Source organism: Sarcophilus harrisii, chromosome 6, assembly GCF_902635505.1.
Source record: "Sarcophilus harrisii chromosome 6, mSarHar1.11, whole genome shotgun sequence".
Lineage (NCBI taxonomy): Eukaryota > Metazoa > Chordata > Mammalia > Dasyuromorphia > Dasyuridae > Sarcophilus > Sarcophilus harrisii.
The window spans coordinates 6,871,084-6,889,275 of record NC_045431.1 but is presented as its reverse complement, the minus strand read 5'-3'; the positions used below and the strand labels follow the sequence as shown (position 1 = coordinate 6,889,275).

The 18,192-nt window shown below is 41.9% G+C and overlaps 1 protein-coding gene across 4 annotated transcripts in view; it reads right to left on the bottom strand.

The window, feature by feature from the left end:
* CC2D2A (coiled-coil and C2 domain containing 2A) overlaps positions 1 to 18,192 on the bottom strand; it is a 124,806-nt gene that overhangs the window by 24,149 nt on the left and 82,465 nt on the right. For all 4 annotated transcript variants that reach the window (XM_031941381.1, XM_031941383.1, XM_031941382.1 and 1 more), the window contains 8 exons: positions 16,628 to 16,831; positions 14,329 to 14,421; positions 11,550 to 11,641; positions 7,697 to 7,864; positions 5,598 to 5,703; positions 5,311 to 5,420; positions 3,157 to 3,253; positions 1,263 to 1,361 (listed from right to left, as the gene is read on the bottom strand). In XM_031941381.1, coding sequence (XP_031797241.1) covers positions 1,263 to 1,361; positions 3,157 to 3,253; positions 5,311 to 5,420; positions 5,598 to 5,703; positions 7,697 to 7,864; positions 11,550 to 11,641; positions 14,329 to 14,421; positions 16,628 to 16,831 — 969 coding nt within the window. The remainder of the gene's footprint in view (positions 1 to 1,262; positions 1,362 to 3,156; positions 3,254 to 5,310; positions 5,421 to 5,597; positions 5,704 to 7,696; positions 7,865 to 11,549; positions 11,642 to 14,328; positions 14,422 to 16,627; positions 16,832 to 18,192) is intronic.

Genomic DNA, 18,192 nt, shown 5'->3' with positions numbered 1-18,192 from the left:
TGCCTGAATTTCCTCTATCACGTACCAGACCAACACCATAAAGTTGCTCTCTGTCTAGCTCCTTTTAGTAATGTTGCTACAAGACAAGTCCCTTAATTGGGTTAAACAGGCAACTTCTTTGGTGGCTGGTAGAGATTAGCTGGAGCCCTCAAACTCAGGCCTGGATGGAGTCTCAGGATATCAGGGCACTAAATGGATTAAAGCTATTTTAGGAGAGAAATACTAAATCTACCAAAGATTTAGCACGACAAATCCTCTTAAGTAAATCTCCAACTCTGCTGAATGTGTATTTCTTGGATGTCTCTATCAGTCCCCTGCTCCTACTTCCTTGATTGTGAATATTGACGGAAATTGATTTTGTCATTGCTCCCAAATATATTTTCTTCTTTCCTACTTTCCCCCTTTATACCTGTAAAATCCCTGTATAGCCTTTAAAGCAAAACTCAAATGCTACCTCCTTCTCTGATCCTCAATTGACCTTCCCTTTTGTTTTTATACCTCTCTACACACAAGTTTATCTTCTCTCTCTTTGAGACAATAATCTCTTTGGCCACAGTGTAGTATCTCATCTTCCCCAGGATTTAGCAGTATTCTGCTTATAGTAGGAATTCAGTAAATGCTGTTGAATATTATACTTTTTAGTTAAGCATTGTTGTTGAAGAAGTGTGATTATTTTCTGTGAAATGTTATTTCTTCAAAGAACTTGTACATTCATTCACTTTTACTTTTCTGGCCTGTTTTTAATCCAGTGCACTTTCTTATCCTCTGCTAGTATTTAAGTGTAAGAGAAAAAAAATATTGGGAAGAAAAAAGAGGGAAGAGAAAGGGAGATCTTGTTTCAGTAACCAAGGACTAAAATATGAGTTAGTCAATGAATATATTTTTAAAGCACCTACTGTGTGCAAAGCACCATGCTAAGCACTTGAGGACAGAAAGAAAATGTGGGTTTTATGAGTCATACATGTCATAAAAACGAGCACTGAGTGACGACTATAGTCATATTACCTTCTATGTGCCTTATAATTTGGGATTTATAGAGTATTTACTCACATGTTATCTTAGTACCTAGAACAATTCACTCTAGAATGCTCTGTTTTAAAAGTTAGTTAGTTTTAAACTTTTAAACATTAATAGATTAGTTCTAAATGAATTCAAAAACTGCCCACATACATTCCATATTACACAAATAGAAAAGACTCGGTTGCCACATTTGTTGAAATTTTTCAGGGAGAATATTTCAGCACAAAATTTCACATGCTTACCCTGCCCTGGAAATATAAAGTACTAAATGGAATTCGAACAGATCCCAGCCAGTGCCTCTCGATACGGGTATGGATGCCGCTTCCTCTTTCACGATCATCCTAGAGGAGGTATAAGAATTGGTAACAGTAAATGCATACTATGTGATAGATTCAATTATTGACAAGATTGGGATGGCTTCTGTGCTGTACTAGGTGCTTGGGGGGGGAGGGGGGAGGGAGGATAAAAGGAATAAGACAAAGCAGGTTTCGTCCTCATGGGACTCAGGCAGCTTCAAATGTCAAGTCCCTCTAAACTAAGATCCTTAAAATTCCTGACTGGGACAAAAGCCCATTTCTTAGAGGAGGCAGAGCGTGGATGTGGGAAGGCTTGTGAGAAATCAATATGCTCTTGTGGAAAGAAAGCTGAATTTGAATCCCAGTGCAGAGGGCTGGCCCTGGGCTCCCGAGGACATGAGTTCAAAGCCAGCTTCAGACACTTATTAACTGGCTCTGGACAAATCATTTAACTGTATCTGTTCCAGTTTTCTCATCTGTAAAGGGAGCAGGAGAAGGAAATGGCCAACCACGCCAGGATTTTTGCCAAGAAAACCCCAAATGGGGTCACAAAGAGTAAGACGTGACTGAAAATGCTTAAACGTGAGCTTGATCAGAGATACAAAAACTGTCCTCTGCAGTCCAAAGCAGATTAAAATGCATTTGGGAAACATTTAACAAAATGACAAAAAAAAAAAAAAAAAATCTCATAGGACATAAATAGTGTCAGTATGGGATGTGTGGCCCTGAGATCCTCAGGCAGAGTTTAATGGATCCGTTTCTATTTGAGTTTCCACCACATGATCTCTTCACTCCCGTCCAGTTCTAAAGCTGTATTTATGTAATTATTGCAATGGTTCCATTCAGCTGGATGGCAGTGAAGTTGGGTGGGAACACTGAGGGAGGGGTGGGTGCAGGAGATATTCTGTAAGCAGGATTGACAGAATTTAGTGGTTGTTCTCCAGCTTTGAAACCTCCAGTGATCTTTTATCATCAAAGAGAGATTCAGTCATAAGCTTTAGATCCTATTACAAGGGCTTAGACATTTTTAAAAGATTTTTAAACAATGATGGAAATTAAAAGGGTTTAGGTCTTAACTGTCAGTCCTGCAAACATGTCATTTGATCATAATGGCCTTTCGTACTGAAGGATCAAATTATTATTGCAGGAACACAAAAAATTATCTAGATAGCCCATTCTTTTAGAATAAATATTTGGAGGGTTTGTTTGTGTTTTTGCCAAATCCTGGGTAAATCGCTGACAAGCCCCTATGTAGAGATTAGTCCTACAAAGACTGGGTTGAGCACTTTCCAACAAGAACTTGGAAAATGAACATGATTTTGCACTGACTCATGGAGAAAGTGAGGTTGCTGCAGGTTGAGATATTATAGTTTAGAGGAATTAAGAAACAACTAAAGGGCATCCCTAACATGACTTGGCATTAAACACACACACACACACACACACACACACACACACACAATTCTGTGGCAAATCCAGATCACAGTTGTCTGCCTCAGTGTCTTATTGCTTACTCCTTATCAAAGTGCTTGAAGCCCCAACTTTAGAATTCTCTTGGCTGCTGTGGCAGTTCTTGCTTTTAACAGTGCTTCCTTGGTTTGGTCTTGGACCTGGCTAGAAAAGGAATTCCTTGACAGCCATGTCTCCTGGAAGGGAAGCGACTGGAAACTTGGCAGCTCTTTTCTCTCTGACCCTCAAATCAGCAAAGGTTCTGTGAGCCCGTGGACCCCACTTATCTCTTTGACAGAATCACCCATTTGGGATCGGGGAAGCGGTATCCCTACCACGGCTGCAAGGCAGCAGAAATTGGGTGGGTATCTTCCCCAGGACGTGAACTTACCTCCAAGATATCGTAGAGTACCTCATCAAAAATGTTGATGAATATATCGTCCTTCACTGATTGCATACTGGCTGTGCTGTAATCACTGTTAGGGGCTCTGGCAAAGCAAAATACAATCAGGTTATTAGGAAAATGAGGAAATGAGGGTGAAGGTATGTGGGGGTGGAGGTGTTGATCAGGGGAGTCCCTTGAGGAAGAAAGGCCCAAATAAAGAGACTGAAAGGGGGGAAAGGGAAGAGTTCGGGTGGGTTTATCAGCTCACTTCTGAAAAATTCCCTCTTCTTGAGTTTCAGTCAGCTTGGGGGTGGCCCAAGTTCCTGGATCCCAATCAAAAGCCTGACCTCTTTGGGCACCATTGGCCCTGTCTGCCTTCAGCATGGGGAAGTAAACTTGTCCAGTTGTTGGGGGAAACTCCTCAAACTGACCAGGTCCTTCCCCTGATCACCTTCCCACCCTCTAGAAATTATACACTCTATGAAACAGGTGGGGCAAAATACGATTCCATCCGCTTCAGAATCTGAGCTTTGAGAGTCTGTCACCTGCTCATAGTCATGCAACTAGTGTGGGGAAACCAGGTCCTGAAGTCAGACGTTTTTCGTGTGGGGTGAGAGGGTTTTTCTGATTTGGCTTTATGACTAGCACTTCCTTAACACATCCATCACATCCCCACCTAGAGTATGCAGAATTTAGACACCAAATATTATCCCAGATGATTGAACTGTTAGTGGTAAGAGAATCTGTGACAACTTTATGACTGCTATTCACTTAGTCTGAGATATCACCTGTAGCCCTGGGGCTGCCCGACTCATTTCTGCTTCCTTTGGAAAATTCTAGCTGGAGATAAGCGCTATCAACTCTTACTGGCCACTTTCCTCTCTGAGCTGATATAGATTGTCCCTTTCTGCTGTGCTCTTTGATGTGTAAATCTTTAGCTTCCCATTTCAGCACAGTGCAAGTCGTAGTCCAGGGTAGTAACTATCAGTGATTCCTTGGACTATTTTTATGTCTCATTCTAGGTGCAGGAAAATCAGCTAATCCACCATTCCTCATTAAGCACCCAGGATGTGCTATGGGTGGGGGATGCAAAAACAAATATGAAGCAGTCTCTGCCCTTCAGTGGCTTCCATTTTTAACTGGAAGAGCCAATGAGTTTGTGAATAAGTATATAAAAATAAATAATAATATCTAACATTGATACAGTGCTGGGCATTATGGTAAGTGCTTTATAACCATTATCTCATCAGATAATAGAAGGTAATTTTGGGGAGGAGGGAAGGGCAGTAGCAGCAAGGTAGACTCAGTAGGTATCAGTTGGGCAAATTTTCCAGGAATTGTGTTCCTATGAGACAGGGGGGAGTGACTTCATTCCAGGCACAGGTATGGCCGTACAAAGGCATGAAGGGGAGGGAAGAATATCGTCTGGGAAGAACAGGAAAGTGGACAGTGTGGTTGGAGCGGGGAGTTGGGGAGAGGAGCACCGTGTAGTAAGGATGGAAAGGTAGGCTGAGGCCAGGTTGCAAAGAACCTTAAAGACTAAATGGAGGAACTTGCCTTTGACCCTAAAGGCAGAAGGGGTCATTGTTGACTAGGGGAGTGATGGGGTCCGTCCAGCACTGTAGGAGAATGACTTTGGCAGTTGAGGCAGGGAGATCAGTCAGGAAGCTATTGCAACAGCTCAGGTGAGAGTTACTGAAGGCCTGAACTAGTCACTGGGGTGACGGTGAGATACCATGGGGGTAGGAGATCCGGCAACTGATGGGACAGATGGAATCAGGGAGAGCGAGGAGGAGTCAAAAATAACGCCAGGGTTATTAACCTTGGTGCCTGGGAGGATGGTAGAACTCTCATAGGCATGGGAAATGGTGGAAATAGGGGAAGGGACGAGGCTGGAGGGACAAGAGAATAATCCAGTTTGGGACTTCAACCTGAAAGGAAACCCTGCTTTGTAGCTATAGATTCAGACATTCTGCACATGGACATTGACTGAAGCTCTGTGGTGGATTGACAATGAAGAGATTTGTTTCTTATTTTTGCTTTTGCCTGACCCTTGAGCAATCTGTTTGATCTTTCTAGATCACAGTTTCCTCTTCCATAAAAGGCCCTCAAGATTTTTTATGCATCTATGGAGAAAGAAAAAATATGATTTGCCCTTACCTAAATGGAAGTTCAAGTTCCTCATTCCAGCTAGGATTTGGACCTTCAGCTGTAGTAGTGTGGCAAACAGTTCTTTGAAAAGAAACTTCCACAAAAGGTCGAACTAAAACCTTAAAAATGAGAGTGAATTAGAAAAAAACAAAACAAAACAAATTCCTAAGGACCAAATCAAAGGTTTTGCCTCAGGCAAAAGCATGGGGCAAAAGACAATATGGAGAGTCTGCCTCTCAGATTTAATTCTGGAATAAAATGTGAAAAAAGGAACTTCAGAATTTGGGTGCTGTTACCTGACTAAGCACAGTGTCCACAGTATGGGCTGGACTTTGCATCGATGGGGAAGTCACAAATGTTTCGCTGAAAGGTCTCAAAGAGCGGGATGTCTGCTGGAGTTTGCTAGGAGAGAAAAGTCGCAAGTTATTTTAAAAAATCTCACAATATTTCAAAACATTTTCATTATCACTATATGCATTATGGTGATTAGTGACCTTTGATGTTACTATTATAATTTTTGGGGGGCCTCATATATATAGATGCTCATATAAGATAGAGAACTTAATACAAGTTTTGTATTCGGAAAGTTCCATCTACCAGCCATTTCTCTATTTCTCTGTCTTCTCAGGCCTCCCTATTCCCTCTGGCAACAGTATTGGAATCAGGCCAGTTAATAACCCTATAATGACCTCTAAGTGAAGGAAAGAGTCAACTATGGGGCAAATTTCATCGTCGTCTCATTTTAAGAAATTGCCATAACTGCCCCCCCAGCCTTCAGCAGCCACCACCCGATGAGTCAGCAGCCATCAACATAGAGGCCAGGCCCTCCATCGGCAAAAAGATTAGGACCCACCAAAAGCTCACATTTTTTTTTTTTTACAATAAAGTATTTTTGATCAAGCTATGTACTTTTTTTGACTTAATGCTATTGCACACTTAACAGACTACAGTATAGTGGAAGCAACTTTTATATGCACTGGGAAACCAAAAATTCATGTGACTTACTTTATTGTAATATTTGCTTTATTGCGATGCTCTGTTAACTCTGTAACAATATTTCTAGATATGCCTGCATTTATTTTTTTGAGGTAAAGTGGATCGGCTCCAGAAAAATTGTCCAGAGACAGTTTTACAAGTAGAATGGACGTGTCCCTATTTTCTGAGAAACACCTTTTAATTCTACCATTCGGCCATGATCCTTTTAGGGAGAGGGGATTGTGTCAGTGAGAAGTTTGTGTCATACACAATATTAATTCTGGGGATATTGTGAGCATTTACAGATGACATATCTGCTGTTTCCAGGAGCATTTGGCTTTGTGAGCACCGGACACTAGGAAAGACGTCAAGCAGGAACCATTTGGGTTCGGTTGGACCTGGATCAGCTGCCGAGTGAGGTTGGAGCACAGCTATTGCCAGCTCCCAGTTTTCCCCAGATGATTAAACAGAAGCTCAGAGGAACCGCGACTGGCTGAAAGTCCCATCCCCACCCTTGGGGGTGAGCCCCAAGTCCAGCTCAGGTCCTCGCAGTCCAAGTGAGGCGGGGGGAGGCAGCAGAGAACGGCCGAGGTAGGAAGGACCAGTGGAGCCGCAGGGCGTGGAGGCCCCAGACCCCAGAGGGCCCCCCTGATTCCTTTCAGCCAGCTGAGGGAAGCCCCTGAATCACTTTCACAGACCCAGGGGAGTGTCAGACAGAGCAGGGAGGCCTTTTTTTACTGCAGCTCCATGGGATAATAAAGAGGCAGGGAACCTGGACTCTTATCCTGGCTCACTGAGGTTCTTGTCGTGCAGGTCACTTACCACCCCCCCACCCCAGCCTCAGTTTACACCTCCACAGAATGGAGACATGAATTCTCTCTCAGGTCTGAATAAACCTTTAAGAGGGGCTCCTAAACTTCAAAATGCTTTTCAAGAACCATAAGTGATGAGTCATCAGTGTTTGCAGAGCAACTTTTGCTTGAGCACATCAGGAGAATAAGTCCACAGAATAGAATAAATGCCCAGAGAATAAGTGAGTATTTTAAAGAAATGCAGTAAGTCTTTAATAAAACTGTCCGTGAGGGGGAAGGTACAGAACACTAATGGCCAGGGTTAGTGGTTTTAAGGCTGCTTCTGTTTGTCCCAGGAGGCAGAAATGGGTGGGAGAAATGAGTAGCCACCGAGCAGAAGCAGAAACAACCCTTTCCTGGGACAAAGAGTAACCGTGGGGCCTTTTGGAAGCAGACCGGACTTCCCCGGTAAGTTTGCTCCTCACGGGCACTCAGGTGGAGACTGGACGCTCCAGGTGCAGGATGCCATAGCAGGGAGGCTCTTTTCAAATTCAGAACGGACCAGAGGAGTGTCCCCATCTCGGGCTACCCCACAAGTACCCCTTGGGCCAGGTGGCCACTGGTCTTACCTGCTGCTGGGTTTTCGCACTGGGATATCATAGGCCCTGAGGATGTTCACCAAGAGCTTGATGTCTCCATCTGACAGGTTCTGTGCCGGAACCTTTTTCCTTCCTTTTCTTCTGGGTTTCAAGGGCCGCTTTTGTTCTGCCAACTTGAAGAGGCTTGCTCCCAGAATGCTAATGACCACAGAATAGATGTGAAAGATGTTGTATTAATTTATTCAGCTTTTATTTTGATTTTTAGTTCCAGTCTCTCTTCTCTCTTCCCCCCACTGAGAGGATAAACTATATGATGCCTATTGCACACACACACACACACACACACAGAGTCATGCAAAATCTATTTCCACATTATCTGTATTCCAATAAAAAGGCAGGAAACAAAGGAACAAAAATGCTTAAATCTGTACTCTTAGTTTATCAGTTCTTTATTTGGAGGATAGTTAGAGGAATATTTCATATTCACAAGTCCTTTGGAATTGTGGCTCATTGTATTGATCAAAGTTCCTAAGTCTTAGCGACATTTTAGAAAGTAAAAGTCTGAAAGAACACGAGACCTCCACCTATAAATTGTCTCAAAACACTTAAGGACCTCTCAAAAAACCCCTGACCACTTTAGGATATTGAGATTGACCATATAACCTCCTGTGCTGGGAGGGACACTTCATAACCTCCTGTGCTGGGAGGGATACTTCAGTAGGACTATCACTAAATTTATTTTAATGGAAGGAATATTTAAATTCGAGTCTTTCTAGTTCCATCTAAACTAATTTACTATATGAACTCTCAGTTCCAAATGGATCAGTCCATTAATTGTTTAATGTCCCGGAAATTGTGTTTATTTCACTTCCTTTAACAAGAAATATCCCCCATCCTACTTCCCCACATATCCCCAGATGATTAAACAGAAGATCAGAAGAACTGTGACTGGCTGAAAGTCCCGTCCCCAGTTAATGGGGTGAGCCCCAAGTCCAGCTCAGGTCCTCGCAGTCCAAGTGAGGTGAGGGGAGGCAGCAGATAACTAAGAACAGCCGAGGTAAGAAGTTACTCTTCCTCCAGTACCCAAAGCCATGGATATTTCTTCAATGAAGCCTTCCACGATCTCCTCCATTAGAGACAGACTTTGCCCTCTCCACACTCCTGCCTCATTTGTCTACATGAGCATTCCCAAAATTTGGCTATTTAGGGGCTCGAAAGGGTCATATAAAACATAAATCCACCACTAGGGGTCTGAAGATAAGAAATGCCCTCAATAAAAAAATTAAGGGATAGACAATTCTAGAGCAAAGTGCAGGAAATTCAGCCTCTTTTCAAATTTGAAGAAATGATGCAAGGAATTCGTATTTTTTGAATGTATGCCATTTAGTGCTTAGTATTTTCATAAAGAAAATGGCTCTACCAACCAAACGTCCTTCCTTAGGAAATCCCTGTCTACTTGGTATAGAATATCAAGTTCTGTAGAACTCAGTTGGGGAAACAATGGGCCATATGACTTATATGGCACTTAACTACATTTTGCTTTGTAGGTGGTTTAGCTTTGTACTCATGTGGTCTCTTCTATCGAACAGCAGCGTTTATATATATTTATTATCCCTCACAGTGCTTGTCACAATGTATTGAATACAATCAAATAGTTTATAAAACAAAAAAGGTCATGGACTCCAGGTTAGAACCTCTGACTTAAGGGAAAGAACATGAACTTAAGATGAGAAAAATGAGTCAACACAGCATGGAAACTTTTTTCTAAGATATATATATATATATATATATATATATATATATATATACATAACATATATATATACACACACACACATTAAAGAAAAAGGTTATCTTAGAAAAATATATATACACACATTTTTATTTTTAATAAATATGTGTATATATATATACATATATGTATATGAGTATGAATCTGCATATATATATGAGGGTTAAAAAAAATCTGGGTGGGTAATCCCTCCATTGATTCAGATCACAACTACTCCAGAATATTCCTGTTCACTTGGTGGCCAATTTTATGATGAAAACCTCCATGGCCAGCCAGATCACTCCTTGAGTGAGAGACGGGTAGTCCATTAGCTGGCCTGCACTCTCCAGACTGGCAGGACAGGGGACAAGATGTGAGAACCCAGAGTCGCCGCCATGTCCTGATAAGGCCCTGGAGCAGTTTCCATGGAGGCACCCGCTGATCCTTTGGCCACAAAGGACTGGCCTAGCTTTGGGGACCGGGCTGGTTCCTGTCCCCACATAAGCAGCCATCAGACCCTGGCTACGTTCTGAGAATTTTGTTGTGGATCAGCAGCGAGGGCAGAAAGGGTCCAAACTGAGGGGCTTTGAGAGACAGGCTTGCTTTGGCCACTCGGACAGCACGGACTGGGGGGCTGGACTGGTGAGCTGCCCCTGCTTGGGGACGTCGCTCCTTCAGCCTGACGGACAATATGCTCCCCCACATGGCCTACCCTGGCTGGTGGATTCCCCCACTGTGGGTCCCGCTCTCGGATAAGCTCTTTTAAGAAAACTGAGGCGCTTCCGGCCCTGGGGATCTGTGGCCCTGGGGATCTGCAGCTTCCTGCTCTGGCATCCCTGGCAATAGGAGGCGAGCATGACCTGGGAGTTCTTCTGCAGGTCCTTGTGGGCAGGGAGGTCCAGGCTGTGACTGCTTAAGCCTTTCCCTGGGTCGTGCTCTGCTCCCGGAGAGTGACCCACCCAGAAGGCGTCCTACGCAGGGGCTGGGGCACGTTGACAAACACAGAAGCGGACAGAGAGCAAAGTGCCAGAACGAAGTCGGGAATCACATACCCTGAGCCATCAGAACTTAAAGCCCCCAACCAAGCAGAACGGCATGCAGAAAAAGAAACGCAAAATGAAAAAGAGGCATCTGTTCTACAAGTCAACAAACCGAGAACCCCAACTCTCCCAAAACACAAACAAGGGGGGCTTGGTGAGTGTGACTTTGGACCTGATCAAGGGGGCTGTCTGGGTGACCGCTCTCCTCGGAGGCAAGGGTAATGGCTCGGTAGCAATGGCCTCTGTAGCAATGGCCTCTGTAGCAACGGCCTCTGCCTTCTGTTGCTTTCTCCCAGCATGATCGTGTTTCCCAACAGAAATGCTCCTGTTTGGGGGAGCCACGTCGGGGCTGAGGTTGCGGAAAGCTAGGAGGCGGCCGTGGCAACAGGAGAGGCGCTGACCGACATTTCTCTGACAACACAAAACCATAAGATCAGCCCTTCTTTGTCCAGAGGAATACTTTGGGATAATTTCCTGCTTGCTGCTCTCCGTGACCTCAGGTAACTAATGAAATGTTTCCGAACTTCAGTTATTGAGGAGGCCGAGCTGGACGGCCAGCGATATCCCTTCAGACTTGAAAGCCTGAGATGACCGACTGTAACGCAGTTATTAAGCTGCTTTTTAACGCATGGTACCATACAAGGCACCGTGGCCACAAGGGACTGATAATCTAATAATGGGGAGGAGACAAATAAATCATTGGGACAGGAGAGTGGGTAAGAGTACTGTAGACACCCGGCGTCTTTTCTGGACACTTGAGGAGGGAGAGGTCTCCTGCCGTAGGGAAGACCTGAGAAAATCCAGAGAAAGGCCTTGCCCCAGAGCCGGCGCTGAATGAAGGTTTGTCCTTCAAATGAAATAAGGGGTGCGCAGGGCTCTGGCACAGGGTTCTCCAGGGTTCCGGAGGAGGTCCTGGCAGCCCAACTGCGGCAGGACCTCAGGGTGCGACCGGAGGGTGATGCGAGTGATGGGGGAATCCTGCCTCCTTTATAAAAGCCCTCCAGGATGGCGAGGCAATCAAAAGCAGAGTTCTAAAAATCAGAGCCCCCCACCCCGCGCCCCCCTTTCCTACCTGATATTGGGAACATCCTCTTCCACAACCAGGTCCGAGAGAAGTAGATGGCGTTTTGCGATTAGGAAGCGGTTTATCACGGATTCTCTAACCTAGGGCGGGAGAGGCAAGTTCATTTGCAATTTTCTCAGTAAAATCATAATTCATAGCTGCATAGGACTTTACGTTTTGAAAAATAATCTAAGTCTTATTATCTCCATTTTACTGAGCCTCTGGAAGATGAAATGACTTTCTAATAAAGTAAATAAAAATTTAAAAAATAAAACTAATAAGTATTTGAGGTGAGACGTGAATCTAGATGTCCTGGCTCAAAGTACCGTACTTTACTGTACCTGTAGATTACTTACTTCTTGTAAATAATCTTACTGTCTTGTAGATTATTTTAAAATGCACTACAGACTATTATTCTATTGGAACTTAAAAGTCTGGTTTTGATTCCAAAAGCTCCTCTCCTATACATCTGATTTGATGCCCAATTATGAATGAATTGCAATTTACCTTAATAATCAAAGATGAAATTTGAATCCTGGAGTTTTAAGTTTTCTTTTATTTACAATTATTTCTATGATCCATGAATCCCCAAGATTTTTGTGGGGAGTTGCTACTTTTAATTTTTAATATGCAGACAGTGATAATGGTAGAATAAATTAGTTGTCTCAGAGGTAGGGAAGAGATAGATGGAAGGGCAGGCTCTATTTCCAGGCATCTGTAAGAAAATCCACAAATGCTACTATGGAAGCCTAGGGGACACTATCTGCAAGATAATGAATGGAGAGAGAGAGATTAAAGTAGTCTTGTGATGGCAATATACTATATATTATCTTATCAGAGATATAAGAAAGCAATTATGAGTTCCTATAGCAACTCATAAAATGGGCACGGAGCCAAATTATAATAGGGATAGGGACTTTAATTAGCTCAACATCTGCTGTGTCTTACTCTGCTAAAATCTGATAAAGTCTTGCCTTTGCCTTGCTGACAATTCCGTATCTCAGAAGGCATAGGGAGTAACGAGAGATCCTACCACAGTAAACTTAATTCTGACCAACAAGACTGGCAAAATTGAATTGCTAAGAACCTTGGGAGAAAAGGGATTTTTTTTTTTTCAGGATTTATGGTAGCCCACAAGAGGGAATGCTGGAGACAGTCTGATTTTCACTCAACATCAGGAGAACAAATTGCAATGATTTCAGAGAAAAGAGAGGAATGCTTCCATGATCTGAGACAGTAAAGGAAAGGGAGCTCAAGAGGAATAGGAACCCCCCCACAATCAAATTCTGCCCATACCATCAACACTGATCCCAAGGAGGAAGAAAAGGAGGAGAAATTTAAAGCATTTCAACTCTTTTCTCGCTCTACTCTTGACAGTTTCATCCGCTGCCTTGGATTCTATTATCAGATATTCACAGGTCGTCCAGCCCCATTCTCTCTCTTAAACTACAGTCTTATGGGAACAGCTCCCAAGGGGACATTTCAAATGCAAAATGTCCAACTAGAACTCATTTTCTTTCCCTTCAAACCCTCCCTCAATAAACATCCCCATTTCTGAGACACACATGCTGAGGAAATGCTCCCATTCTTCTATTTTCCCAAGTGGGCAAACACAGTCGTATCCAGCCAGTTGCCAAATGGTTATTTCTACCTCCCTGACTTCTGTTCATCCTCATAGCTTCACTCACAAGACCCTGATCCAGGCGTCCATCACATCTTGCCTAGACTATTGCCACAGCTTCTTAATCCTTTAACTTCCTCCAAGCTTTGCTGCCTCTAATCTTGCCTTCACACCAAGACCAAAGTGGTATTTCTAAAACAGACCTGTCTGATCATGTCATTTTCCTGTTCAAGAAAATCCAGGGGTTCTATATCATCTTTAGGATCAAACCCAGACTCTTGTGACCTGATTGGTGGGTACGAGAACTCATTCCCTTCTCAGTTCTGCTTCTCAGATTCGGACTTTCCCTCAAAGCTCAGCTCAAGAGTTCCCTTTCAGGGAAGGCCTTTCCTGATTTCTGCAGCACCTCTCCCCTCGATTCTCTTGTATTTATCGTACAAATATTCCCATATATTTACAGCAATATATAGATTGCTTGAGATGAGCAATAACTCTGATGTGGTTATGCTCAGTGTCTGATCCCGACAAGCTAACCAAGGATTTAAGTTGGTTTCCTCCCTTATAGTTATTCTGTCATTTAGTACTGGATTTCATACTATACCCATGCGTTTTATGCTCCCTTTTATTGTATTTTTAATGCTGTGGTTTTAAAAAATGACTCCCTTTATAAAGAATTATAGCTTTAAAGAGCACACTTCATGGACTGATAGAGATATCGCAGTGGCTATTGGTGTGGGAAAGCAAAGCATCCAAGGAGCATCAACCTGACTATGAAACCCTCCATCTCTACATTAAACCTTCTCTATCAAATAACGAAAGCTGCCCAAATGTTCTTTTTCTGTCTCTGTATCCCTATTTCTAGCCAGAAGCCCTGAAACTGGTGGTAGTCCAGAAAGCCAAATCCTGTTTTTCATTAGTCCACATAGGCAGTGGCTTTAGTTTCTTTTGCAAAGACCCCTATTTCCAGGGAAGAAAAGAAAAAAAACACCACTTGTGTCCCAATATACTTGAGTTTTCGATCCAGGATAAATCCCACATGATTTTTTTTCTTTCAATATTAAATACATTTGTGTCTATGCTAATTAATAATTTGTAATATTTGTATCTTTTTTTGTAAAATTTGTAATGATTTGCAAAAGAGAAAAAAATTAAATGTCTTCTCCTCACCTGTTGGAGGTACTTGGCCACTCTAGCTCTATGAACATCTAAATGATTCTTGGTCTCAATTACCCCTCGGTCACGTATCCGTTTCTCGTAGTCCTGCATTTAAAATAAAATGTAATCTGATTATTTTAAAATACTTTGAATTCATAAAGAACTTATGTTTGATTTTGTTGCATGTGATCTTTTCTCTTTAATTAGAATGAAAACATAATCTGGCCTCCTTGGTTGGGAGTTACCTCATTTGGACCCAGAGTAGGTTGTTCCTCTGTGAATGTGTGAGTTCATCGGTACAGATGCTCCCACTGATGACTACACCCATCTCTGTCTCTACTTCCTCTGCAGGCTTCTCCATGGCCTTCCTTAAAGGCCCCCATGGAATGGGGGAAAGACCTTTGTATCTAGAGTCAGAGAATCTGAGTTTGTGTCTTAGTTCTGAGACTTACTGTGAGAATTTGAGCCATTCACTCCATTCTCTGGGTTTTCCATTCGCCTCATTTATATAACAAGGGGGTTAGATTCGCTGTCCTCTAAGGTCCTTTCCAACTGTGAATCTGTTATCCAGTGACTCTACAGCTGGCTGAGTATGGATGCAGGTGTGCAGAATGGTTAACAGGTTTAGTATTGGGCAATGGAGTTTTGTATATGGGGTGGTGGGAGCAATAATGGAAGGACCCAAGGGTGGTTGTGGATCCGGTCCTTAAAAAGGAGGGCTGCCCATGAGAGAAGGCAGACATCTCACGATGAAGGGCAAAGTCAGGGATGAACTCGGGTTGCAACGATGATATGGGAGACTGAAAAGAACTGGCCAAGCTGAGGCAGACACCCAGTGATGAGACCAAGTAAGGCCCCTGGCCCAGAGGGAAAATTCAACAGGAGGAGACAAAGTAGAGATGCCTCTGGGCAGAGAAATGTTTTGCAGGTACTTCTCTGACTCCATCTCCTGGCTTCCCTGGCTTCCTGCAAGTCACCTCAAATCCCTGCCAAAGCCTTTCCAATCCTCCTTAAAGTTAGTATCTTTCCCCCTCAGAAAAGCTCGAATTTATCTATATATAGATATAGATAGAACTAGGTAGATATCTATCTAGATGGAAATTGATAGAGATATCTATTATATTCACATATCTATCTACAGATAGATGTTGATATATCTAGAGAAACATTTGTAGATGTCTTTAAAGAATAGTTATCTTTTGATATCGATCTATATATAGATATCTATCTACCCATCTGTGTATCATCTATTTAACCACCAATCTATACCCATCCATCTATCCATCTCTTTCTCTCTCCCTCCCTTTCCTTCCTTCTTTCCTTCCCTCTCTCTCTTACCCTCCTTCCTTCCTTCCCCTTTTTCCTTCCATCTTTTGTTTATGTGTAGTTTTTTGCATAATGTTTTTTCAAACAGATTGTGAGCTCTTTGAAAGCAGGGGACATTTTTGCCACTTTTTTGGTATCCCCAGTACTTTGCACAGTGCCTGGCACACAGTAGGTACCTTATTTTTCTCACCTGTTGGAGATACTTGGCTACCATAGCATTAATAAATGCTTACTAACTTTTCTTGACTATTTGTGGTGCGATAGGATGAACACTGAATTTGGAGTCTTTGCTTTGAGACTCTTGATATTTATGACCTTGAGCAACTAAATTCACCTCTTTGGGCCTCAGTTTCTTTATCATTAAAATCATGATGTTGGACTACATGGATTCTAAGGTCCTTTGCAGTTCTAAATCTATGATTTCAGGATTTATTAATTAATTAACAATCATTTACTAAGTTTTTATTATGGGACAGGCACAAGGATCTTGTTCTTGGAGTAAACTCGTATTTAAAATATTTTTTGATAACTGCATTTCAATAGAATTGATTTTATTTATAATCATATATTTTATTTTATGTGCTGAAGAACATGATTCTAAGGAGAGGTACATAGACTTCACCAGGCTGCCATGGGAGTCCATGACACAAAAACATTAAAGAACTTCTGCTCTAGGTCTTTGATATTTCATATATCATTTCATATATCAATATCATATATTTCATGGAAGATGCATTTTTCATGTTTATTTCATATATTCATGTATATAACAATTTTATTTCTTGTTATATGACAGGTTTACCTACTTTCTGGCTTATATATGGCATTGTTAATGTTTTTTATGCTACTTATGATGTGAAAGTCCCTGAGGGCAGTGTGCTGCAGTCTACTTATTACCAGACATCCTTCCATGCCATGGTGCAGGAGGTACTCGTATGGATGGAGCCAGAGAACCTTCGAAGTGTAGATGGAGAACATGTCTTACCTGGAACACCTTTTCCATGATTTCTCGGTCATAGATGGGAACTTGCTTAAAATTCCGAAACTCTGGCACCTCCAGGGCTCTGAGATACAGAAGTCTGAATCGCTTAGATCTATTTAGTTCCTCATCTGAAGCAAAATTAAATTCTTGTTGCAGCTGCTCCAGTCTGAAGAATTCTGGGACGTAGGTGTCTCCACTGGTCGCAACCTGGAGAAAATAAAAAATGTGAACTTACAACATACACATCATTCAAATCAACTGGCTCTGTAGGTCATGTATGTGAGAGAGAGAGAGAGTGTGTGTGTGTGTGTGTGTGTGTGTGTGTGTGTGTGTGTGAGTGTGTGAGTGAGTGTATTGGGGGGAATAAGTGATATAGATCTTCTTTAAATTAAGCAAACCTAAAAAACAGAGCTTTTGGATTTTGTTGGATTTAGAGCTGGAAGGGAACTCAGATAATCGGTAAGAGATTACTTTAAACCTTTAACTTCACAGAAGGGAAATGACCGCATAAGTGGTAAATGGCAGAGCCGAGGGTCGAGCCCAAGTCTTCTGCCCCTACACGCACTGTTCATGTCTTGCTGACTCTCAAACCCGCTTCATATTTGCAGACTTGTGAAATGGAAAAGTCAGCCTTAGCATTTTTAGCCTTTTCTTTTTCTTTGCAATGAAATGTTGTAGCTAAACTTTTTTCTTACTTGCTGTATGTACAACCAGGTGCAAGTCATCTGATCTGTCTGAATCCTGATTTCCTAATCTCCAAAATGGGATTGATGACACTCATATTACTTCTCAGGGATTTCCAAATTCTAAAATGCTACATGAATATATCATTAATATTTAGGAAGACAACTGAAATATAAATTGAGAAGGAAGTTATAAATATGTTATGTGTAAATTTTTTTACAACAATATGATTTTAAAAGTTTATATGCAATAAATTATACTCCTCTTAAATTTTACAAATTTATTCTTAACTAAAGTTCATAATACCTGAATTAAGAAAGAGTATTTTGGCAAAAAGCTTTCATTTCTTCAACAAACACTTCCTGAGTATCGTTTATGGAGTGGGCACTCCGCAATAGACCCTGGAGGATGCAAAGAACACTAAAATAGGGTTCCTGTTGTTATGCAATCTAAAGTCTAATAACAAATATTAAATAGTTTATAAATTACATGAACTCACATAGGGACAAATCTCTAAAAGGCCAGAATCTAAATGGAAAATCTTCACCCTGGTTATAATTATCTCACGGATGAAATCATCATAATAAACACAATCACAGGAACATGTTGCTAGGAGCGCTTCCCGGCCAGTATATTTGTTTATCTATTATATTTTTATGCTAATGTGAGCACTTCCAAGAAAACAATTCAATTGGCTGCCTGGAAAAAATGAGATCCCTGACCGAGAGAATCACCCAAACTTCCAGGGTTATGTTGGACAGAAATAGTTGAACTCAGTATAGATACAAAATAAAGATTTAAAAAAATTTTTTTTCTCAAAATAAAGATTTCAGTCCCCTTCAGCTAATGTTGTTTAGACCGAATTACCCTCAGAAGCCCAAGTA